Source organism: Hemicordylus capensis, chromosome 1 (genome assembly GCF_027244095.1).
Source record: "Hemicordylus capensis ecotype Gifberg chromosome 1, rHemCap1.1.pri, whole genome shotgun sequence".
NCBI classification, from domain to species: domain Eukaryota; kingdom Metazoa; phylum Chordata; class Lepidosauria; order Squamata; family Cordylidae; genus Hemicordylus; species Hemicordylus capensis.
The window spans coordinates 306812752-306839343 of NC_069657.1; the positions used below are offsets into that span (position 1 = coordinate 306812752).

Consider the following 26592-nt stretch of genomic DNA (forward strand, 5'->3'; position numbering starts at 1 on the left):
TTTGCAAGGCATTCTTTCCATAAGGGTCAGTTCCACAGATAATTTATACTGCAGGCTCATTTGGCTCTACTCCTTTCCATTTTCTTGTGGTTTGCTTGTCCACAACTTGTGGACAAAAAAGAAAGACAGTCTGTCTTGCATTTCTCTTTATCTACACTTGAAGAGGCTTGAGCAACGGTGCTATTGAATTTGGCAGGGTTACTATAGAAAAGCTCATGAAGCAGAGAACAAGAGCATATGGTTTTTAAAATAAAAAGGGATATTATTACAGAAAGTCTCAGAGCAGAGATTCATTCTCTCTGCTGCAGAAGGAATGAATATAACTGAATAGAATGTTTGGTTTCACAGCAATACATATTATGAAAGAGAAGAAAAGTAAAAAAAAAATCTTCTTTGCTTCAAAACAAACACACACACTCATCCAATAATAAGACATATAACATGGCAAATCTTTAAAACGACCAGAAAGGACTTACATTATGAGTTAGACTTGTAGCAACAAGTGGTCCCACCATTCCTGGGATGGTAGCAAATGAATTTGTAATTCCAAGGAGGATGCCAGCATAGCTAGGAAGACATGGAAAACAACGGGTTACTGCAACCATGGTGCTTTGAGCTTCTTCCCATCACTGAGGAACAGTGGAATGATTTTCAAACATTCTCCTCCCAGTTCTTAGAGGCCAACAACTAAGAACTTAACAACATTATATAAAACTAGACATTCATGGAAGAGAAGGGAGATATTCTTAACACTACTAGCCTGAATGCTTTGGCACCCAAAGCCCTCTTGACATACTGAAATTAGAGACACCAGAAGGAATTTCACACATGATTCATCCACTTGTCCAGAGGGGATTAGAGGAGCTTCTCAATGACATATTTACAAGGGAAACGCCATCTAAGCACTAAGCTGCCAGCATTTTCACTTAGACTTTAGCACAGGGATTCACAGCATGGGACAAGTGGCCCTCTTCCAAGTTCCAAGTACAGGAGTGCATACACTTACACAGGGGCAATGCAGTCTGGTGGACTGTATGGCTCTCTTGTTACACTGCAAACTAGGCTGAAAAAAATACCAAACAATAGACGAGAGGGGACTAGAGTCCATTCCAGTAGGGATTTTGGAAGTGCACTGCAGGTTCCATGTCAGATAATTGGGAAAAGAGAAACACATGCCCAGAAAGCAGGAACCCATTCTTTTATCACATTTTGCTAAGAGTCACACTCTTCAGAATGACAAGAGAAAGGCAATTCTTCTCAATGCTTAGCAACAGAAGAAAATGGTCTTTCTTCTCACTCAAAAACTTAGAAATGTGTTGAGCTTTGCAATGCCTGAAGCAGCCCTTTCAGCAAGTCAGTCTTGAAATCAATTTACACATATATGCATAAAACTTGCAATATCGGCAAGAGACCCAATGCACAGCCTATACATTCCCTGTCCAGAGTACTATTTGTGTTGCGAGGTGGTGTGTACACTACCAGGCACAGCATCTGCCAACTTAGAGCAGGTGCTGTACAGGTTGCCTGTGCAATGGGACATTATAGGTTTCCCGTGCATTGGCATTGAAGCCACAGAGAAATTTAGCATCCCTGCTAAAAGCAAAATTAAAAAAAGCGGGGGGGGGGATATTTCCCCAACACATGGGAGGATTCATAATGCAGACACAACTATTGACTGGAAAACAGCCCTGAGCCCTGCACTGAATAAAATGGGCAGGAACTTAGATCAGTGGGTGATAGCTGGGGAACATATTTTAAAGCCAACGTGTATGAATTACATATTCCTTTGAATAAAGAGCATGGCATTTATATGTCCTTTGCTAACTTGGAAATGCTTTAAAATTAATGTCTTTATGAAGACAAATGACAAAGAGTAAAAGCATCACAGGACAGATAAGTGTATAAAAAGTTTTCATAAATATTTTAGTGGTATAACACATTTTACCCCTGGGATGTTTAAGCATTGCAGTTGCATTAATATATGCTTTGAGAAATAATGTATATAGTTCATCTGGGCTCCATGGAAGCATTTCCTAACTTCTTCTAATTCAGTGTCCATTTATGCAAGTAGTTCTAAGAGCACCTTGAACAAGTCAGCACTTACTCTCTTCAGATATTATGATATACGTATGCTCAGGTATCTGGATACATGTTTTTACATGGATCCCTGAACATGCATTCAGTTAAGAAGTGATCCTGGGTACAAATCTCTCAAATGCAGGGTACACCTGTATGTGTATTGAACATAATGAATAACTACACATGCATACAGATCTGTATGTGCAAACATCGTGCACAAGTTTTATGTGCATTAAACATAATGTGTGAATAGGGCTTGTGAACTTCATAAAACTAGGATACAGAAGCAAAAAAGCTGACAGAAAGTAGCAACAGCAGATTAAGTTTGCCATCCTATCCATGTTTACTTTCGAGTAAGCATATTGAGTACAGTAGAATCTAAAGCTCAATTAAAACCCACATATAAGGCTGCAAAGCATAGCAGTTCATAGTGCTGGTGTACAAGTACTTCAGTGTCATATAAACCCAAATCAGTGATTTATGTCTACAATAAAAATGTAAAAAAATATATGAGGGATTGCACAACAAAACAGCAGCAAAATGGGTGAGACAATTGTGTACAGATTTGCTGACCAGCTATTGCACTTGCAACTTCTGCAATTGGAACTTTTGCAGTTTTTTTCATTGAGAACAAGACTCTCCTGTACCAATTGATTATTTGGATGTTCAGGACCTATGTTCATTATGTACTACTCACACTCATAGTATTTATGCAGTGAAAGTTTAAGTGATTTGTATATCAAAAACCCTTTGAGGTCTCTTTTTTGTATATACTCAAAAAATAATAATGGATATTTTCACAACATTGAAAGTGTTTGGATTTTGTCACAATAATGCATAGGTTGGATTCTTCTTATGAACAAGAGTTTTGATAGTGCTGTATGTTTTGGGAGTGTTATCAATTCCTATTGCTATCATTACCATTATTTTTGCACGGGCTCACCCATTTTGCTACAATAAAAATGTAGACATAGCAGAACGTTTATTTATTTTATTATTATTTATTCAATTTATATACTGCCCTTCCAAATTGGCTCAGGGAAGTTTACAACAGAATAAAAACAATTAAAACCAGTTAATTAAAATCAAAAACTATAAAAACAGAAAACAAACAATTAAACATTCAAACAATTAAAAACCCTGGAAAACCAGGGCAAACATTTAAAACAATTTACAACAGTTTAAAAACCCTGGAAGGCCAGGCCAAACAAATAGGTTTTAAGTGCTCTCCTGAAAGACAGTAATGAACTCAAATTGCACATTTCTGCCGGGAGTGCATTCCATAGCCCAGGAGCAGCTACAGTGAAGGCCCGCCTCTGAGTTGCCACCAGACAAATTGGTGGTAATTGGAGATGGACCTCCTCAGATGACCTTAATGTGTGTTTCTGAATGCTTAAGAAATTCAGTGTCAACACATGAGGATCAACACATGAGTGTCAACACATTATGTGGACTGCCACCATAAACTACAACAATTCATTTCAAAGCATTCTCCTGCCTCTGTTTCAGCAAACCTTATGTCACTCTCACTACAGCATATGAAACCTATCCAGTTTAGTTCTCTGGCAAGTTTGTGCAATATTTTATGCAGCTTTTAAAAAAATGTTATTCAATACTTACGATGGTGCAATATCCAAGTGGTTGATGCTGTAACCAGATGTGGAAAACCCCCCCAGGGTTGTCGATATGGTTACAAATGCAACAGCTAGTTTATAATTGCAACCTATGTATCCAGCTGCTACAAGGAATATTGCAGGTCCAATCATCCCTTAATTAAGAAAAATAAAAGATATTTCTCAAAAAACAAACCATCAGCTTTAATTCTTTGCGCAACTTATTTGTTAACTTTGATTCTTTGCTTTTTCAATACTAGTGGCTATCAGTTGTTGATCTAGATAGAACACATTGCTACAGAGTAGCAATCCTCTTATTGATCCTCAGGGAAAGAGAGCAATACTACCCATCTACAGAGGTCAGCCGTTGGGGCCCTGTTATAACATGACTGCAAGGGAAAGAGAAGTCATGTGCACGTTCCCTGGGTGGAGGTTTAGGAATGTAAGAGATGCAGGTGAGTCAGCAGGAAGTAGTCAGGGGTTTCAGGAGAGGAATATGGTGCTCCGTAATGAGGAGTGGGTGAGAGCTAAGCATTTTGGAAGGTACAGATGGATTCAAACCACGGAGCTGTATAGGGATTCTTGCTGCATAATGGACTGCCTTAGGAAGTACTACTACACTAGTAGAGCACATACTTTCTCTGCAGAAGGTCCAGTCTCTGGCATCTCCAGTTAAAAGATCTCAGGTAGCAGGGCTAGGAAAAAGCTCTGCCCGAGACTCTGCAGAGCTGTTGCCAGTCTGAGTAGACAATATGAAGCTAAATGGACTAAGGGTGTAACACAATGTAAGACAACTTCCTATGTTCACATAGCCAGCAGAGGGTCAGTTTAAGATATGTGTGGCTCGTGGGAAATCTAGCATGCCAAATGAATGCATTCAGTCCCTCCTAAAACAACTCTATGCAGGTGCACTTATGTGGTCAGTTGGTCCTGGCATTAAAAGGCTGGAACCTAAGATGTGTCTGGAGATACCTGCTATTGCAAAATGATAGCATGCACTGGAATAATACTATGAAACTGTTTTGTCTGGACCGGTCCTGTCATCTCTGTGCTATCATTGTGTCTGCAGCATGATACTATGCATGTTGACTTGGAACAAAATCCAAAAGCCCATGGATTTTGTTTTACTTGGAACAAAATCCCATTCAATAGGATTTATTCCCATAGAATTGCAACCTCTGTGAAGCCAGCAAGTAGTTTTGCATACTGCAACTAAAATTGAGACCTCTAGGTTTCAAAAACGGAGTCTGGCCCTTTTTGGATGCTCCAGTATGGATTGGTTTACTATGACAACAAACAGAATGTGTCGCCACCTAGTGTACAAAGCACATCTCTGTAGTATGCAGAGGTGCATGGGCACCTCCTGCTTAGCCACCTGCGTCTCAGTGAAGAGGCTTGCCTTACGCTGGAAGCACCATGGTTTTAGTTCAGGTCCGGAGAACTCATGATCAACTAAGCTGAACAAAGCCCACCAGCCATGTACTGTGGCCTGACAAGTGCTTGACCTTACAGCCCAGTGAAGCAAAAACAGGAAGTTTACCAAGTCCTTGGCAGGTCACCACCATACATGCTTATGTATGGGCGTGTTTGGCCCGATGAGTCACATGGTGTGAAGGCATCATCTGGTTACTATTGGAACCAATAAGTATATACAGCAAGCAGACAGAACTTGATAGAGAAACTGTAGTTTTGTTTAAAAAATAGGGAAATAGGAGTTTAAAATTGACAGAAAGGCTTATTTCAATGCTAAACAACCCCAAACAGCTAATGAACATAACATAATGCGAACAAGTATAAGAAGCATCTATGCTCTTACTGGATACAATATACTTTTAAAAAAGCAATTCTTCTTCCTTACCTATTAAAGTAAAGGTTCTTCGCACACATACAGTAGACATGTTTTGCTGTTCCCGTAAATAATCAGCAATTTGACCAGACAGAATTATACAAACCCAGCACCCAAAATAAGGCAGTGCAGATAAAAATCCATTCTGCAAAGAAAAAGAAAGAAAAATTTGTGGTTGGCTGAGGAAGGAACAATTTTTAACAACTGTTTTGAACATTCTGAAAGAGTATTTATATTGCAGTGACAACAGATACTCAAATTGTACTGTAAGACAGCCAACATAAAGTCAAAAACCATGCATTTTATGGTAAGAGAAACTGACACATTAGTACAAAAGTAGTAATATATTCTTGCAAACTATAATGTCAATACAGCCTATCACTATGTCCCTCTGTTACAAGACATGAGTCCTCGGTTCAGCAATAATAGGTTGAAAAGCTGCTATCAGTAGTACATGAGAAGTTCAACAACAAAGATGAAGACAGAAGACATCTCCCTGATCTGGGGCTGGAATGAGAGCTAACCTTGCTTGTTTAACTGCCCAGATTGGCTTCATTGTTTTAATTTAGGGGTAAGAGTCCTTCCCCTGCCTACAAGATTTAGGGAAGTCCACTTAAAAAAAAATGTTTGAGAATCCCTTAAAACTAAAAGATTATAGGAAAGGAAATCAAATTATGTGCATTAAAATCAAGACCAAGTCACATACCTGCCAATGAGGCTCTTCTCACGATCTGGTGGCTTGTGGGGAGAGTGGGCTTAGCTTGCTCTCCCCGCAGACGATCAAAGGGCAGTCCTGGGGTGGCCGAATCGGCCACCCACACGACTGCTGGATCCATCTTGGAACTGGCGGGAGCTGCAAGTATCGGGGGCCGTGTGGCCCCTGGAAGTCCCAGGAGGCCCCACGTGAGTGTGCGGGGCATCCTGGAGAGACCTCTGAGCCCGGGAGGCTGCAGCCAGCCTCCTGGTCAGGGGTCTACTCATGTCTTGCCACGCGCCGCGATGACACATGAGCAGAGAAATGAGGTTAACGGAGCACTCGCTCCGTTAACCTCCTTTAAGGGGAGGATGTTCTAGGCGGGCTAGCTGCCTTGGGAGCACTGGGCTCACCCGTGAGACTGGTGGTTCCCATGATCGATGGGAAGCGGGCTATGTTCCCTTAGCGTGCTTTCCGCTGATCATGGGAATAGTCTCAATATGTCCCAATTTTTCCATTCACCTGAATGGGAAAGTGGGGACATGATGGCAGGTATGAAATCGGCTTTCATTGGAGTCAGCTGCAAAGCACCAATTACAGATTAATTTCAAATCAACAATAGCAATAGTGCTTTGATTCTTGCTTCCCTGAAGGAAAGGTGATGCTTTTGTATCTCACTATGCCATGGTTGGTTCATACTGGTCCATAATGGCCACCCCTTCTCTCTGCTGACTAAGATTTAAAGGGAGAAAAGCAATGAGAAGAAACATAGAAATTCAGTTTAGTAAGATCAAAAGCAGCAGAGTTGGGAAAGTTGAACACCTACACCTGCTTCACAGCCCTACACCTGCTTCACAGCCCTTCACATCGTGAGGCTAGGGGTAGGGATCCTTCCTCCTTGGCCAAGGTCAGCTTCCTACTCTCTTTGCTCTCAGTAGGGATTTCTGCACTTCCACAATGTCCTTCTGTTCATGGTCAAAGAGTGCCCTTAATCTTTTATGTTTTTTCATGATCAAACTGAACTGTAGAGTTCAGAACATATATTCTCTCTTAGGCGTACCCGTCACTAATCCCATGTGTGGCAGCTCTTGCAAGAGTTCGCAAGCAGCTGTCGGATAGTGATGGGATGGGAGGGAGACAAGACAATGGTGGTGACAGATGGGCCAGGGCCTGGTAGGGGAAAAAGATGGCGGCTGGGGGGTGGGCAGAGAAAACTATGGGGAAAGGTGGGCAGAAGAAAGTGGCAGCGGAGGCTGTGTGGAAAGTAAGCAATGGTGGCAGGGGGGAGGGGAAGCAGTAGCGAACTAGAGGCGCAGATGTTCTGCACCCAGCCCAGCTAGTTTTCTTTAATTTTCCAGTTTGGCAAGTTGGGTTTTCAACAAAACAAATCACATGTTTCAGTATTTCTGTTAGCAACAGAAGTAGAAACTAATGAGGCTCTCCACACAAACAGTGTGGAGAGCCTGCAGGGCTTGTACAGGGAGAGCGGGCTAGACCTGCTCTCTCTGCACATGAACATTCTGCACCCCCGGGTGGCCGGATCAACTACCCACATGATCATTTTTATTTTTATTTTTAATTTATTTTTACATTTATATCCCACTTCTCCACCGAGGAGCTCAGAGCGGTGTCCATGGTTAGGTTTATCCTCACAACAACCCTGTGCAGTAGGTTAGGCTGAGAGATACATGAATGGCCCAGAGTCACCCAGTGAGTTTCATGGCTGAATGGGGATATGAACTCAGGTCTCCTCGGTCCAAGTCCAACACTCTAACCACTACGCTATGCTGGCTCCCTCATGGACCCTTACCGGCTCTGTCACAGAGCTCTGTAGGAACAGCAGGGATCAGGGGCTGCCTGGCCCCTGGAAGTCCCAGTATGCCCTGCGTGAGTGTGTGGGGCATTCTGGGGAGAACCCCGATGCCTTCTTGTCGGTAGTCTACTCACGAGGCGCTGCAGTGCAGGGCCGCACCATCTCACAATCAGAAAAATGGGGTTAGCGGAGCGCTCCGATAACCTCATTTTAGAGGAGGTCTACTTTGGTGGGCTAGCCACTGTTGAATCACCGGGCTCACCTGTGAGCCTGGTGGTTCTCATGATGGGGGGAAACTGGGCTGTGCTCCCTTAGCCTGGTTTCCCCCCATCGTGAGAATAGCCGCAATGTCTCCTGACATCCTGGCTTATACTATAGGTCAATTCAGTGTTAAGGTTTATAAGAACTGGAAAAAGTAGGTCTTCTTACCTCCTGCACATCAAATCTCAAAATCTCCTTCATGTAAGTAGGCAACAAGGTAAGAAGGGTGTAGAAAGTCCAGTTATAAGAAAAATGTGCTACAACAATAGCCCAAAGTGGAAGGGATGTCACCATGGCTTCCCAAGGCACAGATTTCTGGTTAGAAAGCTAAAAAGAGAGGAATGAAATCCAGACAGACATTTAAAAACTTCATTTCTCAAAACTCAAAGAAGTTGACTTCTAAATATAATGTTTTTGTCCGTTTGCAGTACTGAGGACACATATAGATAAAATGGCCCTCTAGTCACAGTTAAGGGATCAAGAATGGACCATGGGATCAAGACTCCCTAGACACCTTCTGTCTTGCATACAAACTCCCATCTCCTCCTCTTAACCATGGCTTGTCATCACCAATGTTAACATGACGAAGGAAAAAACATTTTGTATGAATGATTGCTTTTTCATTATTCAACTGCTTTCACTTTTCCCCTCTCATCTTAGTGTTATTTTTAGTTAGATAAAGAGTTATTGAGCTTAAACATGATTTTAAAGATTCACTTCTTGTTTAAACATTTCACCTGGTATTTCAATAGCAACAAAGAAAGGCTTTGCCAGAACCACACACCTGATCTGTAAGGGAAGAGAGAATATATTCTTTTTCTGCATGGGAAATTCTCTTGTGAGTTTCGGGCTTATCACTAACCATGCAAATCCAGAAGAGGAACCATAGCACACCCAGGGCACCTTATAGTGAAGAACAAAGGAATACTTCTGGTTAAATGGACACAATTCAGATTTATAGGCACCAAGAGAAAGTCTATAGCTAGGACAATTGTAGTATAACCTTCTTGAGTTGGATCTATATACTGACTTAAAACAAAATCTAGTATCCAGCTTATACAGTCACAGCACCCCGCCCCCAATGAGAGAATTCATTCAGACCTAGAGTTTGTGTGCGCATGCATCTTCACAGGACCTACAGCAGCATAGACCTGTGGGTGCAAGTTGCATCAGAAAAATCCTCACAATATATTCTACTATCACATGCCAAATACTAATTTCACACAAAAACTTCAAATGTGCCAGCTTCTGCAGGGCTATAAAAGACCCAGGCCCAGTTTATCATAAGTCACATTTCCTGTCCAGACAACCTGCCGTCTGTTGGATCAGGGTGGCGCAATGAGCTTGAGTGCTCCCTCCACCTTTCATGCACCTGGCTTTAAATGAAACCGAACAAGGCTGTCTCTAGCTTGTGCAGCATCCCACCACCCACCATGAATCAATATTGTTTCAGCCCTGCTGGAATTAGTCACTGTGCTACAGCATGGGGCCCCTGTGAGCACAGGGGCCTGGATAATTGCTCCCTAGCCCCACTTTCAGGCATCCTGATAGAATACTTTCTGGTTTGTTAAACCACATGTTGCTGTGATCCGTGTTCTCTCTAATTTTGTTCATCTGTGTGCAGAATGAGTTTTGTTCTGGTTGGCAGTATCAAGGCAGTGTGTGCACATGTGCATTTAGATGGGGCCTTCCCGATTTCAACCTGAGTGGGATCTAAAATTAACTGAGTGGACATTAAAAAAAACCACCTTGTGAGCGTGTGCACGTGCGTAAAGGGAACACTGGTTGTGATGTCAGAACCTGGAAATTTTGAAATGAGCAGAACTAGGGAGGGGAGGGGAGGGAATGCGCAAGTAAATCGCTTGTTGGAAACTTGGAAACAAACTGTTGGAAATGGAACAGTTCATTTTGACTGTTTGAACTTAATTTCTGTATGCTGAAGGTAGTATATAATACTAGTATAAACAAACAAACTAGCCAGGCCTCAGACAAGTGCCGATGGGTGAAAATATAAAGCAGAATCAGAGAGAAATTTACAAGATGACCCTAGTAAGTCAAAGAACTGTGCTGATGGTGGGGTAGGGGAAAGGAAACTGCTCAACAGAACAGAACAGCAGAAATAATTGACCAGACAAACGCGGGTGGGGTGGATACACTCCATCCTCCCGAGGAGTATGACCTTTCAGGTAAGTGACAACGTATCATTCTCCCTCCGTTCGGATGAGTGTACCCAAGGATGGGACCTACCAGAGCCCCTTGAACCTCCCGGGCGGGAGAGGAGTCCGGACTCAAGAGGGCACTACACACTGTAGCACTCTGTGCCCAAACAAAGCATCAGCAGATGCCAAAGTTTGGATCTTTTAGTGCTTAATAAAGGTAAATATGGACAACCAAGTTGCTGCCCTGCAGATGTCTTCCAAGGGCGCCAAGGTGGGAAAAGCTGCTGAGGCTGTCGTGTCCCTGGTAGAATGGGCTAGGATCCCTACAGGAGGAGTCTGACCTTGAGATGTATAGGTCAATTATATCTCATAGAAGATATTATTCTCTCACTCAGAAATCTTTGTAAATCATATTTTTTTGATAAGCACAAATCTATTCCTTTCGCAGAAAAATGCCACTGAACAGCTCTGGATTAACCATTAAGCAAAATAAACATGTGTTCAGGGCATCAAGGGAAGGGGGGCACCACAGAGTTTCCCCCGCTAGCTATCATGCCCTTAACTCTTTCACTGCGACACTCAACTTTAGTCGATTTTTGTAATTGTTTTTATCTGCAGTGTTCGACTTTACTCTGCATTGTTGGCTCGGTGAGCAACTTAAGTTTCGAAAAACTACTGAACTATGTATCTGAAGTAAGAAGTCATTGATTTGTGAAAGATTACTGTAAAGAGCAGTACAAAATATTGATAAAACTTCATGTAAAAGATGATCGTATGTTATGATATCTGACCCTGAAGAGGAAATATTTTTAGCTTTAGTTTTATTTGTGTTAGTATTGCATTATTCAAGTGTGTTTTGTAATATTTTACGATAAGATTCCATCGATGGCCTTCTCCCACCGGGGCCACCTTGTGGAGCCCCAAACGACAAAGTCCGGAACGGAGGCCTGGTCTACCTGCCACAGCCGGCTATGGAGGTAGACCAAGCTTCCGCGCCTCTTGCTGGCCACGTGGGGAGACCCTGTTTCTTCCTCCCCCTGGTGCCCCACCCCCCTCATCCACCCCCATTTCCAGGGCTTAATGTGCCACTTTCCCCGGCTCAGGCCTACAAATCCCACCCAAACCCTGGACCACCCCTTCCCAGGCTTAATGCTCCAGTTTCCCCAGCAAAGACAGCCCCAGCCTGCCCTCTGCCCACTCACCCCATGGCTGCCTCTAGTGGAGGGAGGGAGGGGGGCACCATTGTTGGGCTGTGCTTAGGACATCAGTTGCCCTTAATCCGGCCCTTCATTGAACCAATAGCTCTAGGGATGTGACAGGCACAAAAACTGTGCAAGAACTTTCATTGTTTATTTGCAATAATCAGGAGAACAGTGTTTTAGAAATGCACAGAAACGCAACGGAGTTATATTTACAATGAGTACACTTACCAAATATGTAGAATACATAAATCCAGTCCATATAAAAACAGATCAAACCAGACAATGGAAGTGACACAACAGTTCCTAGCTGCGCACCTAGAAATCAAAGTTAAAATAAATAAATAAATAAATAAACAAACACACACACACACACACACAAACAAACATACTGTATGGGCAATCTCTCTCTCTGAGAAATACTGTTTGTTAAAAGCAAACAGGCCTGGCCCAAGCCCTGCTGGCACCCAAGATGGCATGGCAAAACCACCACTCCCACCTGTGGCACACAGAGTGCACTGCATGTTCATTTCTTCCCCCACACCCAATTTCCTTGCAACCCAGTTGCCCCACTGTCATTGCGGTGTGTAGAAAGCCCTGATCATTGGTTCTCCCCCAATGTTTCTCCACCCCATCTCCCCTTACCTTGTCATTGCCATCACCACTCCTCAGCCTGGCCCCTGCCTTTCCAAAAGGTAGAGAGTGTGAAGGAAGGAAGGCTGAAGGAGCAAAGTGGGTGCCTCTATTCCTCCACACATTTTGCTGCTCCACTGCCCACCTGTTACCTTCTGAAAAGGCAAGAAAATGGGAGTGGGGGGAGAAGCAGCGGCAGTAGACATGCTGCCACCGCTGCCAGAATTTCTTCCACTAATGGAGCAGTGAGCTGGCTGGCTGAGGGAGGGCATGCATGAGGTACTACCCACTGCCTCTTGCGCTTGAGGCGACTGCCTTACTGAGCCTCAGAAGCGGGATTGCCCTCGTTTCAAAGTCCGGGACTAAGAGCATAACTGGATTAGGGTTAACCATAGTTAATGGTTGTGCATGCATAATAATCAACCATGGTTATGGGCAGCAGCAGGAGAGGAGGGCAGGGAGGAGATGGCTACGTGAGAGAAGAGGGGCTAAGGGAAGGGAGTGCACAATCCTACAGACTGTTCCTAATCCCATTACCAAGAAAGGATTAACATTATGTCTGCGTTGGCCTGACTTGGGTATTTTACTATGTCTCACCTGCATATGAAATACTAAGAAGTTTGCTGCGTTCCAATGGAGGAGCCCACAAGGACCACATGGCATGCATGGCAGGAAAGGTGACTCCCTGGAAAATAAGTTGGTTTATAGCACAACCTAAATTTTAAGAGTAAAACATTTGTTTCTGTGAAATTTCTCCCTTTAAAAGCAGCCTGGGAAAGTATTGCCTGAATTAACATGGAACTATCTCTGAACAAGGGTACATAGCACATGGGAAATTAAGCAGAACTAATTTCTTGCCTGCCTCAATTCATCAGCTGAATATGCTTTGTAGACATAACAATTATGCTGAACTTTTGGTTTCTGCTAAGCAACGGCAACACAAATATTTTGACGTGATGAATTTATTCAGTTTGGATTGTTATATGCAATAGGCTGAGAAGAACATGAAGAGTGGTAGTGAAGGGACCTAATTCTGCATGAGGCAGAGTGATTAAAAATAAATAAACCTTGAATTCCACATCTAATAAACATGATGTGGAGTTTGAATAAAAATGATCAGGGACAATAAGCTTAAATAATACCACAGTCTCAAAGCAGCCATTCACCACTGAGAGTTATAGGCAGGATTGTATGTATGCTGCAAATCTGAAGTACCAGAAAAAGCATTGAAAGTGTTACTGGGTGCTGGATTCAGCTTCCTAAGAATCTAAACATTAATAACATTCTCTCTAAAGAGTGGTTACCAGTCCATATAGTTGTGAAGACATGCTTGAAGTACATGGGCAATATTTGCTGAACTCTAGCCATTCAGAGGTGACAATGCAATGACAATGCGATTTCTAGTGGCGGTGATACTATAGGAGAATTTCTGTGCTCTACATAGCTCTTGGCTTTCCTCCAAGACAAACAGTTACAGGTAAAAGTATAAAAAATGTGGAGTTATGCAAAATGAGAGAATTTATGCAAAGGTTGCAGAATTCCTGTAGAACTCAGAAAGGCTGCAGAATTCAGCTCTTCTTGGTGAAGAATTTAGGAATTTTAATTCCCTCCCCACCATGAAAAGCACAAATAACTGTGCCTAAGCAGTGGACATTTTTATACATTGTCAACATTCTCTTGGCATTCCCCACTCCCTCCACTCTGTTCCTGATATGTCTGTCTAACTACATAAGGTCATTTCAGGAGCAGAGCGAGGCTGGCGGCAGGCTGTATTCAGCCACTGTGGCCCCCTGGCACCGCATCTGACATCAGATGCAGGGGGCCAGCTAGCCACACCCCCGCATCTGATGTCAAACACAGGGGCGTGGTCTCCTTCCCAAATGAGGCCGCGCGGCCCCATTTGGAAGATCATTCCGCGTTGCATTGGGCAATGTGGACCGGAGCAACTCTCCCTGCCTTTAAAGGCAGGGAGAGTCGCTCCGGCCCACACTACTAATGCAGTGCGGGCCGATTTCATTCCCAAATGGGGCCACGCAGCCCCATTTGTGAGTGAAATAACGCTCCCTGCATCTAACATCAGACGCGTGTGTGTGTGTGTGTGTTGGGCCCACAAGGTGCAGCCCCTGATTGGCGGTGGCCTGGGTTCTTTGAACCCATTCGCCCAATGGTGGCTCCGCCCCTGGGTCATCTGCTGATGCCCATCAGTGATGCAGTGTGATGTAAACTCCCTGCATAGTGAGATCAGGCAAGACACATCCATCCTTCTACTGCCTGCTTGAGACTTTTCTCTTTCAAAAGGCTTTTCACCTCTCAGGGAGTTAAGTCACCATCCTACCTTATATTTTCTGCATCTATTGTAGAGTTTGTATTGAATATTATTCTCCCATTATAGATAAGAACAGAGGCTGAGAGAGAGGAAGCAGTCTTCAGTTCCAAGATACAAGCCCTTCTCTCTGTCCATGAAACACACCAATCAGATAGGCGAGGACCCTCTAGAAATACACTGAGGAATTTACTTGGCAGCAAATTAGACAGGTTATGAAGTAGTGCCTTGTCAACCAGTGTGCTCACACAATCCTGTTTTCCTTAACGTATTTGATGATGTTGAAGAAAAAACAGATTACCTCACCCAGGCCCTCCAAAGCTCGAACTCCTATGAGGTATCCAACTCCCAGATCTGCAGCTAAAGGTGTAAACAAGGTGAAAACTGCAGTGCCCAGGATGCCAAACCCCAACAGCAGCTTTCCCCCTACTTGACGTGCAAGATATCCACCAGGAATCTGTGTAATGATGTAGCCGTAAAAGAAGGAACCAAGGATCCAGCCTTGGGTATCTGCATCCCAAGCATACTTTTTCCCCTGAAAATGAGAAAAGAGGCAAGTAGGTTTGCTTGGGGTTTTTTTTGCATCCAAGAGCAGAGATTGCTCACCATCTAGTCACCATGCACAAGTATCTAGGGCATTCCTTCTCACCTATTAAATGGCTAATAGGGCTGTGCACAAATCAATTTTTGCAATTCAAGCCAAGCTCGAATTGCAAAAACTCGGATTCATCAAAAGCATCTGGTCTGGCCAGCCGCCTTGATGAATCAACCTCAAATCACTTGAATAGATTTGAGTGATTTGACTGCCATTTTGAGGCCTGTTTCCCTGGGGAAAAACGGGCCTCAAAATGACACAATTTTTCCAGGGAGAGCTGGTCTACCAATTATGGTCAAAAGGTAGTCTAGTCCTCTGCTCCGGATGTAGCCTGTCTGCCTGGTAAACCAGTCCTCCAAGGCGAGCTGACATCAATCTCAAATGGTAGACCAGTTCTCCCTGGAAAAAGGCAATATTTTGAGGTCTGTTTTTCCAGCAAAATGGGCCTCAAAATGGTGTTCAAATAATCTGAATCGATTTGGGTCCAATTGGGGGCGATTCTCCTTGACCCCAAATTGGGCCCTCTATTTTGAAGGTGAATTAGATTCATGGCCGAATTTGTGAATTACCTCCAATTTGACCCAAATAGATTTGAGGTCAAATAAAATTGCAAACCCCTAATGGCTAACACACACCCCATAGTTTTCACCACTAAGGAAGAGGAAGAGAAAGAAGGCTTTCATTCTTTAATGTATATGCTGCCTTTCCTTTTCGAAGACATTTTACAGATTTTTAAAAAAATCTGTTGGCTATATAATAAGTTATAAAAATCTTCAAACAGCATTTTTCTAAACAATTCTGCAAGGTAATTCACCATTACTGCTGTTTTGCAGATGGGGAACTGCAGCCAAACGGTGAATCAGTTCAAATGTCACGAGGAACCAGTTTAATCTTGGTTTCATATGACATTCATGAGGTTTGGTTTCCAGACTTCCTTTCTCACTCAAGGGAAGGAAGATTTTTCTTCTTCTTTTCTCTGCTTAGAAAAAGTTGGAATTTGCATGATAACCAAACCTAGCAAATCCTAGATTCTTCTAACTAGAGTTTCTGAACGTCAAGGTATGCAACTGGGATATCCTGGCTTGTTCAGAAAATCTGGTTGTTAGAGCAAACAGGCATTTGCTGGCAAGATGGCATGCTGGATGGGGATGCTCCTCTGCCCATGCATTTAGCAATAGCAATAGCAGCAATAGCACTTACATTTATATACCGCTCTATAGCCGGAACTCTCTAAGCGGTTTACAATGATTTAGCATATTGCCCCCCAACATTCTGGGTACTCATTTTACCGACCTCGGAAGGATGGAAGGCTGAGTCAACCTTGAGCCCCTGGTCAGGATCGAACTTGTAACCTTCTGGTTACAGGGCGGCAGTTTTACCACTGTGCCACCAGGGGCTCATTTGCCAGTTGCAGATATGCCAAGCTGGTCCAATGTGACAGGATGATGAAATATAAAGATATATTCCCTGATCAGAACTACATTTAATGCATCAATATATAATCTGGAATGGGGGTATGGTGATTTGAATATTGATCTCTGATTGAGTGAAGGCTCACACTCAGACAGAACCCATGGAGAAACCCTGTTTTGGGAATTCAAGCAACCTTCCTACTGCTGAACAGGCTCTTTATCAACATCCATTGCAAAATACTGTTGTAGATAAAATGTTTAGATAGCACATACTTTAGCAAATAGATTTTGTAAGATTACCGTAGTGTTATGAGGAGTTACTGGGGAGGAAGAATGTTCCGGGCATACTTTGGAAGTTGTATTTTTGGTCAAGCTTGCGTTTGATTCTACCATGTCCACTAGGGCAACACTTAAATTCACACGGAGTGCATATAAGAGAAAGAATCCAAAGAAAGCCCATATTGCTAAGCTGAGGCGAGCAGAGCACCACAGTGCTGGAAGAGAAACAGGAACAGAGACATAAAATAAAGTGTTAATAGTGCTGCACTCAAAAAATTTCTGCAACCCTAGTCAGCAAACACATCTCAACGAGGTTTTTATCCAAATGGAAGGTCCAACAACATTCACTCTGCCCACTGTCTCATTCTCACATGAGTCAACAGTTATGCAAAGAACACTTTAACCCTTTGCTTGAACAGCGAAAGAGTTTTTACCTATGTTAGGAAAACCAGCTGTTCCCTACCATTTCCTCATCTGCCTTAGCTTGTGTACTGGAAGAAGCAGCTGAGGTACATAGTAAAGGGAGAGTTCTGTCAAAGCCGCGCTCAACATTTGCACTACAGGAGAGGAAATTAACCATTTGTTCTCTCAGCTTTGGAGAAAGAAGCCAAGGAGCCCCCATAACTTGACTGGGGCTCCAGAGGGGCAGGGCGCTGCACGGCGGCACTTCCCTGAGCCCAACCGCCAGAGCGGCTGGGTGAGGTGTGGCCGGCAGGCAGGAAAGCCACCACTTGTCTGGGCAGGTGATCTGCCTGCCCAGCGATGTCCTTCTGATCACCTGCGGGGAGGTAAGCGCTTTCGGGCTTCCTCCTTGCTCAAGAGGGTAGCCCTTTTCACTGATCGTAAGAAGGGCTTCAATGATTTACTATCACAAACATGATTTTGTTTCTTGCCTATTTAGGAGGGTAAATCTCATTGTTTACAGCCAGAGTCACAATGGGAGACAGGCAATCCACACAAAGATTATAAACAGTTCCTCAGTATATACAGCACAACTTGCTCTAAGATTAAAAGTAGATAATAAGAGTGTCACAAGAACACAGCAATCAAGTGTAGAAGCAACATGGTTTGCATAGATAACAGACTTTGTGTTTCACTCTTCAAAGTACTTTCCAAAAGCCCTATGCCTCTCAAAGTATACTGGATTTAGAAGATTAGTTTTTTTAGAGGAAATATCTGTAGCTGGCAATCCGAGCTCATATGAACAATTAGTGTGACATTTTTCGTTATCAACTGAGGAGATCAGACTAATGCAACAGAAACCGCAAGCTTTGGAAGGCAGATCAATAGAGTTGAAAAAACCCCATCCTAGTAACCTAGGAACATAAAAGCTGCCTTATACAGTACTGTCAAATCATGGATCCATCTATTCTGGACCATCTGTCTACTCTTACTGGTAGCAGTTTTCCAAGCAAAGGTCTTTCTTAGCCCTGCTGACCAAGGTTCTTCATGCGGAACTGTCATGGACTGAACCTAGAAACACACACTAAAATATGGCCTTCTTATCATGAGGCTAAATCTGGACCCTACATTTGTTTAATGAAACTTACTTCCAAGAAAGTATAGATAAAATTGTAGCCCCAAAGATATAGTTTCTTTCCATACTGTATCTACATCAAACTATATACGTTTCTCATAGGCTTCACTTGTTCCCATTTACCAGGGATAGCCCCTATTTTCTGAAGTCTGTCCCTGGTAAATTTCTCTCTTGGGGATGTTCTGTTCAATTATTTTCATGCTAGAGTTCTCATTCTGCAGGATTCTGTTCTCTTCCCAGAATCTCTAGAAATCAAGTTTTCAAGTGGGCGAGTGTGGATGTATCATTTCTCTAATGTCCCTGCATATAAATTGATACACAATAATAAGGTACCATCCAGTGCACATCTTAAAAACGGGCAGAATCCAGTCTTGGGCAATGGGTGATAATGGGTGGGGCCTTGAGCAGTAATTCTTGGTATGAGAATTATTTGTTAGCATTGTGTACCTGTTTTCATCTGCAAAATGTTGGGAGGGTATGTGTTTGGCTCATCTGCTTCAGTAATCTGGAATAAAGGGTTCTGCATGCACTTTATTACTTACTTTTCATTTGTATTAAGCTTGTAGTCTGAAGTGTCACACAACAAGGTTGCTTGGCCATGCCCCCTACATAAAGAGCCCCTGGTGGCGCAGTGGTAAAACTGCCGCCCTGTAACCAGAAGGTTACAAGTTCGATCCTGACCAGGGGCTCAAGGTTGACTCAGCCTTCCATCCTTCCGAGGTTGGTAAAATGAGTACCCAGAATGTTGGGGGCAATATGCTACATCATTGTAAACCGCTTAGAGAGCTCCGGCTATAAAGCGGTATATAAATGTAAGTGCTATTGCTATTGCTATATTCACAAGTGTGTCCCTATTTTCATTAGTGAAATGCTGGAAACTGTGATTTCTCTCTCTCCAATTACAACAATGATTATATGATTAACTAACAATGAGTTAAATTAAGATTATTCTAAGGTTAAGATTAATTTAAACTACTCTAAAATAAACTGCAGCATTTTAGCTAAAACCATTTACCAGTACATAAAACGATTCTTAGCTCAGAACAAAGACCAATCAGTTTTCACTGACTGTAAAAAAGAAAGGAATATATGCAGGTTGTGCTTTAAAAAACCACCACCACATTAGGACACTCAAAGATCACAGGTGAGAAAACAGACATGTTTGCTCTGAGTTAATGACACAGCAGACAGTGGCTGACATCCTGACCAATGAAGCACTGGTAAAATGGAAGAAGCACTGGTGTAGCATGGTTCCAGACTAATACTACATGTGTGTGCATGCACATGTGTATGTGGAAAATACTAATGATCTCCCCTTCCCTAGAAGCACTCTGTGCCACCCAAAAACATGTCCCTGAGACCTGTGCAGTCCTCATGGACATATTTTTGGGTGGCACAGAGTGCTTCTGGGGAAGGGAAGGTTGTTAGAATTTGTCCCTGCTAAAGCTTAAATATGCTTAGGGGAAATTAGGCTGTATTCATTGGTCAGTTGGGGTGAATGCACATATATAGAGCTGCATCCTGGGAGGACAGATGGGTCATTAAATTAAAATTTGGCATATATGACTTATATTATAGTCAGCACAGAACAAGTTAAGCCACATGTGGGATAGAAAGTTGGAACACTAGAGTTCCACTGCCTCTTCAGGGTTGTGCTTGTGGGAGGGGGTACTTATAGTAGTGGCCAGCAAACATAGGTGGGTAGTGCATGCCAAAAATGAGGGCTACATCACAATAACGGATTTTGTCAACAATTGCAGAGTCATTATATATGGTGAAATGTATCTACAGCCAAAACCAAACAAACTAGAGTTCTGTCATGAAGGGCAGAGATACACCTTTTCAAACACTGAATTCAAAGTGACATTTCTGGTAAAACATGCTCCTTCTTTTTGCCATAGAATGAGCTGTACTCTACCTACAATAGTACCTAAGGGCTCATTTTGAAACTCAGGATCTCTTTAAAAAACATTGAGGTCTGCATACCCCAAGTAACAGGAATACAGCAATAACTGACAATCTAGCAATTAGGAAATTTCCACGCCCAATGACTGACAGCCAGACGAAATTACTCATGAGTAGCTCCAATGAAATTAATGGGACAAGTTAGTCATTCCTAACTTGTCCCATTAATTTCAATGGCACTACTCATGAGGAATTTAGTTTGGCTGTCAACCATCACCTCCTATATGCAAGTACATCCAGCACATTTATGAGATCCTCATGGACGCATGATATTTGGGCTGTTGGATGTTTGAAAAATGCAGAAAATCCCTTAATTCTCCCTGCCCCCAAAGGTAGTACAATGTTCAAGGTGTACTTGTCTGGTAGCTTGGGATGAATTTAACAATGCTGATAAAAAATTCTTAACATTCCAATTTATTATATTTTAAAACTATTTATAGTATATATGTCAACATTAAGTGTGCTCTACTTCCACACCTACCATATCATTGCTAATAGACATGTGGAAGAGAGAAAGATTCACATCTGTTGATCTTCATTTCGTTTCATTGTCCCCATTCATTTTATGTTAGTTTTAGTGGGAAACCCACACAAATTCCGATGCCTGTAACTCAGTGTTCCTCAACCAAACAGCATGAAGTTTTCAAGCACTGTAATACTCCCTTAGGGCATCACAATTACCAACTTCCAGAAAGATTGCCTATAAAATTGAGTCAGTGTATCCAGTCCTAAAAGGCACACAACAGGCCAGTGATCTTCACTATATTTCAAGAGGGGGCCACTTTGGCAAAATAAATCTTTAGTGTGCGAGCCACTTCCCACCGTGCTGCCCTCTGCATAGTACTGTGCTTTTGTCAGTGCTGTGAGGGCCCTTTAAGAGAAATGCAGCCCTCTTGTAAAAACTCTAGAAGGAAAACACTGAGAAGGGCTACTCTTCCATATACTCTGTGCATGCCTTCCAAGATGGCGCTGGGGCTCAAGGCGGCTCTGTTTCCCTTAAAATGGCCCCTCCCCTAGTGCTGGAAAAAGTGCCACACTATACATTGGGAATGATCATCCCAGCAAGGTGCCCAGGGAACTGAGCAGAGAATTCCGATTTGGCCAAAGCTTCACACAGGCGCAACAACAATTAGTAAGGGAGCAGCATTTAGGGTTTGATGGGAACCATCACCAGCCCTCGGGCCTTACAATGAATAACACTGCAATAGGAGAGCAATTTTATTTGAATCAGACAGACCCAACAGCATTTTTCCTGCTGTAACGTCTGTGTTTTCTATCCTACTGGCATTATACAAACCATCTAAATGGACCAGATTTCCCAAATTTTAAACACAATTTCTCACGTTATAGGCAATTTAACAACATTATAGTGTCTTGCACACATGCTGTCTTGTGGGAAATGTGACCTCGAAATTTTTTGCAAAAAGGTGTGGCTCTGATCACAGTGATATAATCTGATTTTAGCTGCACATTCCAACATTTATAATGACTGTAAATAATTATATAAACCATTTAAAAAAATATAGACGAGTTTACAAAAAACACATGACTATGATGCAACCTTAGTTTGTTGATTTGGCATGTAATGCCCCATCTGTGTTCCTGGCTCCTACTGAAAGTGAACCCTCTCCTACTGAAACCCTCTCCTACCCTGGCTCCTACTGAAAGTGAACTCTCTCCTACTGTGTTCCTGGCTCCTACTGAAAGTGAACCCTCTCTCAGATGCAACCTGAAGGGCAAGGGAAGTCTTGTATCCCAGCATTCTGTCCCACATGTGGCTTGGCTTGCTCTGTGCTAGAATGCCAGTCTCTATCAAGAGGTACCTGTAATGTCTCAGGCTTTGCCTTTTAGTGCAAAATGTACTGCTTTCCGATGGTTTTTTTGGGCTATGAGCATATCAAACGTCAGCTTTTTGGATAGCCTTTAAGTAATTTAACCGCGTTGAGGTACACTCCTTGTCCCCTATTTCTAGGGATGTATAAATGTCTAAGTTTTATATTTTTCTAGGGATCAGGGCATCTTGTACAATATATAAACAGTATCAAATTTCAGAGTGCTAGTTCATCAGAGAGTACCCTAATGAGTTCAATAATCCCACCAGTCAGTCAGTAAGGCCCTGGCATCAAAAATATATTTCATTTTAATTAAAAAAAAGAATAACTGAAGGTTCAAAATTCATCTTGGCTTCATCTAAAAATAAAAAAGTTAGGGTTTTAATTAAAAGCTTTTGATTATAATGTGAAATTATAAATTACCCTTACTACAGTTACTACTTCAGAAATGTTTAAGAACATTAACTGTTTTTATCACTCAAGAGGTTTTTCATAGGAACAGTAAAATGACCATTCCTGCGTTTCCAAAATGAACAACTAAATAAGTTAAATAGTTTAAATCCTGGGATAAAATCTGAATTTTAAAACATTAATTAGAAGTCAATAGCAACAATCTTCCCATGGTTTTGAGGTCATGACAAGTAAATCAAATCTAATCCAACCTAAAAACTATAATATCAATCTTAACATAACAATGGAGACATTACTTTAAAAATCGAAAATCTATATGAATTTATTATACTTTATCTTGAAATTATGATAAATAATTTTTATTTATTTAACAAGCATTACAGATTCCTAATACCACAAATCTATGCGTACTTATATGCAAGTAAATCCTTCTGAAAAGAATGGAGATTACTTCTGAGTAAGCCCATATAGGATTGGAGTTTTAGATACTATAATTCAGAAACTAAATGAAAAAATAAAGATTTTTCTAGATGATCAGAAGAACATAGTTTAACATTTACACAATACGCAAATAGACCATATCATGTTCATCTTTGTCTTACTTTTAGCATATATAAAATGTCTCACATTTCCATATCTATACAACCAGAAAACACCAATTCCTTACCTTTACCATCTGTGGAAGCTTCTGCTTTTACAATCAACCCTGTTTTTGAATTCATGTTTTAGAAGCTCCTAGTTACAGGTGTGCTGGTTCAATAGTATCTTTCCAGGATCTGAACAGGCAGTTCCTGCAACATTCTCAGTTTAAGGAAGTTGCTCTGTATATTTATTCTTGCAAATGAGGCGTATAAACAAGATGTGGCAGATTGTGCAAGTTTAAGAGCTTTCTGTTCTAGTCTATATTGTTCTACATCTAAATTGTTCACACTGTTGATCAACAAGACCACCTTTAATCCACAGCTTCTTCTACAAATCACTTTGGACGTTCCTCGGCACACCACAACCTCTGGAATAGCCTTTTTGTTCAGCACTCCTTAGAGACACTGGCCAGCAGCTAGGCTAAATTACTTTTGAGTAGTCCTACTATGTGTCACTCACTACAACTGTACCAAGTTTGGTTTGAATTGTTTAGGCGGTTCACAAGTTAGACCTCTTGCACCTCAAATGTTCATGTCTCTGCCATCTTGGATCGGGGTGGATGACATCATCACTAACTATGCCACTGAGGAGTCCATGTGTATCACTAATGACAACAGTACCTAATTTGGTTCAAATCGTTCCGACAGTCCACAAGTTAGCCCACTTGCATCTCAAACATCCACACGTCTGCCATCCTGGATTGGGGTAACTTTCCAGTAGGTTTAGGAGATCACCCAGCATTCCATGTGTCCATCCGTGTGTGTGCCCCCTCCCGCCTCATCGATTTGAACCAAATTTGCAACAACTCTAGGGACACTTAGTTACCCACCTAATGGAGCAGCGGGCAAATGACTTGACTAGCAAGCCAGAGGTTGCCAGTTCGAATCCCTGCTGGTATGTTTTTATGGGAAACAACGATTATTATTTTATAATTATTATTTTTACATTTATATTCCACTCTTCCTCCAAGGAGCCCAGAGAAGTAGGTTAGGCTGAGAGAGAAGTGACTGGCCCAGAGTCACCCAGCTAGTCTCATGGCTGAATGGGGATTTGATCTCGGGTCTCCATGGTCCTAGTCCAGCACTCTAACCACTACACCATGCTATCGAGCAGCAGCGATATAGGAAGGTGCTGAAAGGCATCATCTCATATTGCACGAGTCCAGCACTCTAACCACTACACCATGCTATCGAGCAGCAGCGATATAGGAAGGTGCTGAAAGGCATCATCTCATATTGCACGAGAGGCGACATTGGTAAACTCCTGCTGTAGTCTACCAAAGACAACCACAGGGCTCTGTGGTCGCCAGGAGTTGACACCAACTCAACAGCACACTTTGCCTTTACTTAGGGACACATAGGGACACCTCAATGGCATAGTTAGTGATGATGCCATCCACCAAGATTCAAGATGGTGGATGCATAAATGTTTGAGATGCAAAAGGGCTGACTTGTGGATTGTCTAACTGATTTAAACCAAGTTTGGTACAATTGTAGTGAATGACACATAGGGACACCTCACTGGTATAGTTCTTAATGATGTCATCCACACTGATCCAAGATGGTGGATGCATGAACGTTTGAGGCACAAGAAGACTAATGTGGAATGCCTAACCGATTCGAACCACAAGTGTAGGGACCCAGTGTGTAGCCTCAAGAGTATAGTTTGTAATGATGTCATCCACCCTAATTCAAGATGGTGGACACATGAACTCTTGAGGTGCAAGTGGAAACCAACATGGACCAAATTTTGTACAGTTGTAGGGACACATAGGGGCACCTCAAATGCATAGTTTGTGATGATGTCATCCACCCCAATTCAAGATGGTGGATGCATGAATGTTTGAGGTGCAAGTGGGTTAACTTGTGAACTGCCTCACCGATTTGGACCAAATTTAGTCCAGTTGTAGGGATAGCGAGAGGAAAGTAGGCAGATTAGTTCTTAATAGAACTTGTTTTTATTAGATTAGAGTCCACCTAAGGTAGCATTCTGCTTCCAATAGCAACTATCCAGATGCTTCTGAAACAGGTAAACAATATAGATGCTATTCCTCCCCCAGCATCTAGTAACCAAACTCTGAACATGGAAGTTCTTGGGCAGGGGAGCTTGGTCCAAACAGCACTATGATGGAGCCAACTGAGAATTCCATTACCTGCATGTTTAACTAGAGATTTTATTAGAAACCACTGACCCTCCTCAAAACAGTGCAACAAGAATGACATAAGGAGAGGTTGTAAATGTGGTTGTAAAACCACAATTACACAACAGCTCTGGGTTCAGATGAATTTGACAAACCACCCTTTCCCTGGTGCACAAGCAGAGGAGATAAGGGGTGGGGGGAGCATGTAAGTTCAAGAGAGTTAGAAGCCATGTTAATAATCAAACCACAGTTTGGTTTGATAGGCCCACTATCTCAAATACAGAGCTAGCAGGAGAGAGGCAATGTGCTGAATTCTGAGCCCAGAAAACTTTACCATTGGAGCAGGGGTAGATATTATGGATAGAGATGGTCTAACCACCATTATCCACAGACTGGTAACATCTCATTTGGACAATTGCAACACACCATATGGGAGGCTGCTTTTGAAGAATGTTCAGAAACTACAGTTAGTACTACATATGGGTACATGTTTGCTTATTGGGACTGAGAGGCTAGAACACATCTCGCCTTTTAGAGTGGTGATTCTCTTATATTTAGCAGGGGAGAGCAACTGGCCCTATCCAGTCTCAGCACAGCATCCCTCTAGTGGCTGTCATCTGCCTTATGTTTCTTTTTAGACTGTGAGCCCTTTGGGGACAGGGAACCATTTTATTTATGTATTATTTATTTTTCTATGTAAACCGCTTTGAGAACTTTGGTTGAAGAGCCGGATATAAATATTATTATTAGCAGTAGTAGTTGGGTAACTGCTGAGGGCACAGAAGGGCCACTGATCCCCAAGACCCCGAGTCTAACTGCAGACAGAGCAACTCTTCTGGGGCCCATGCAGACAGGAAAGAATCGTTTGCTGGGTGTCCCCTGAAACCTGCAGCCAGCCGTGAGCATAAGTTATGTGCCAATAATCACATGCAACAATTACACATGTTGCTGCATCTATATGTGCAGAAAAGCTCAGCCAGCCATTACAGCTTCCCAGTGCATCTACATCCTGCAAAAGTGTGTCCATAAGGCTTTCAGACATGCTAATCTACACAGGAGTTTGAAATGCAAGTAGAGTCTGTGACATTACTATGCAAAACTAAGGTATACTAGATAAACCCAGTGACCAAGCATAAAATAAGTGTCACAGACTGTACTA

The 26592-nt window shown here is 42.4% G+C and overlaps 1 protein-coding gene across 1 annotated transcript in view; it reads right to left on the bottom strand.

The window, feature by feature from the left end:
- SLC17A5 (solute carrier family 17 member 5) overlaps positions 1-26592 on the bottom strand; it is a 32341-nt gene that overhangs the window by 5007 nt on the left and 742 nt on the right. Inside the window, exons 2-10 of the mRNA XM_053286893.1 lie at positions 16928-17121; positions 14922-15155; positions 12895-12982; positions 11896-11982; positions 9091-9209; positions 8475-8633; positions 5551-5683; positions 3700-3847; positions 477-567 (exon numbers count right to left, since the gene is read on the bottom strand). Of these exons, the coding sequence (XP_053142868.1) occupies positions 477-567; positions 3700-3847; positions 5551-5683; positions 8475-8633; positions 9091-9209; positions 11896-11982; positions 12895-12982; positions 14922-15155; positions 16928-17121 (1253 nt within the window). The remainder of the gene's footprint in view (positions 1-476; positions 568-3699; positions 3848-5550; positions 5684-8474; positions 8634-9090; positions 9210-11895; positions 11983-12894; positions 12983-14921; positions 15156-16927; positions 17122-26592) is intronic.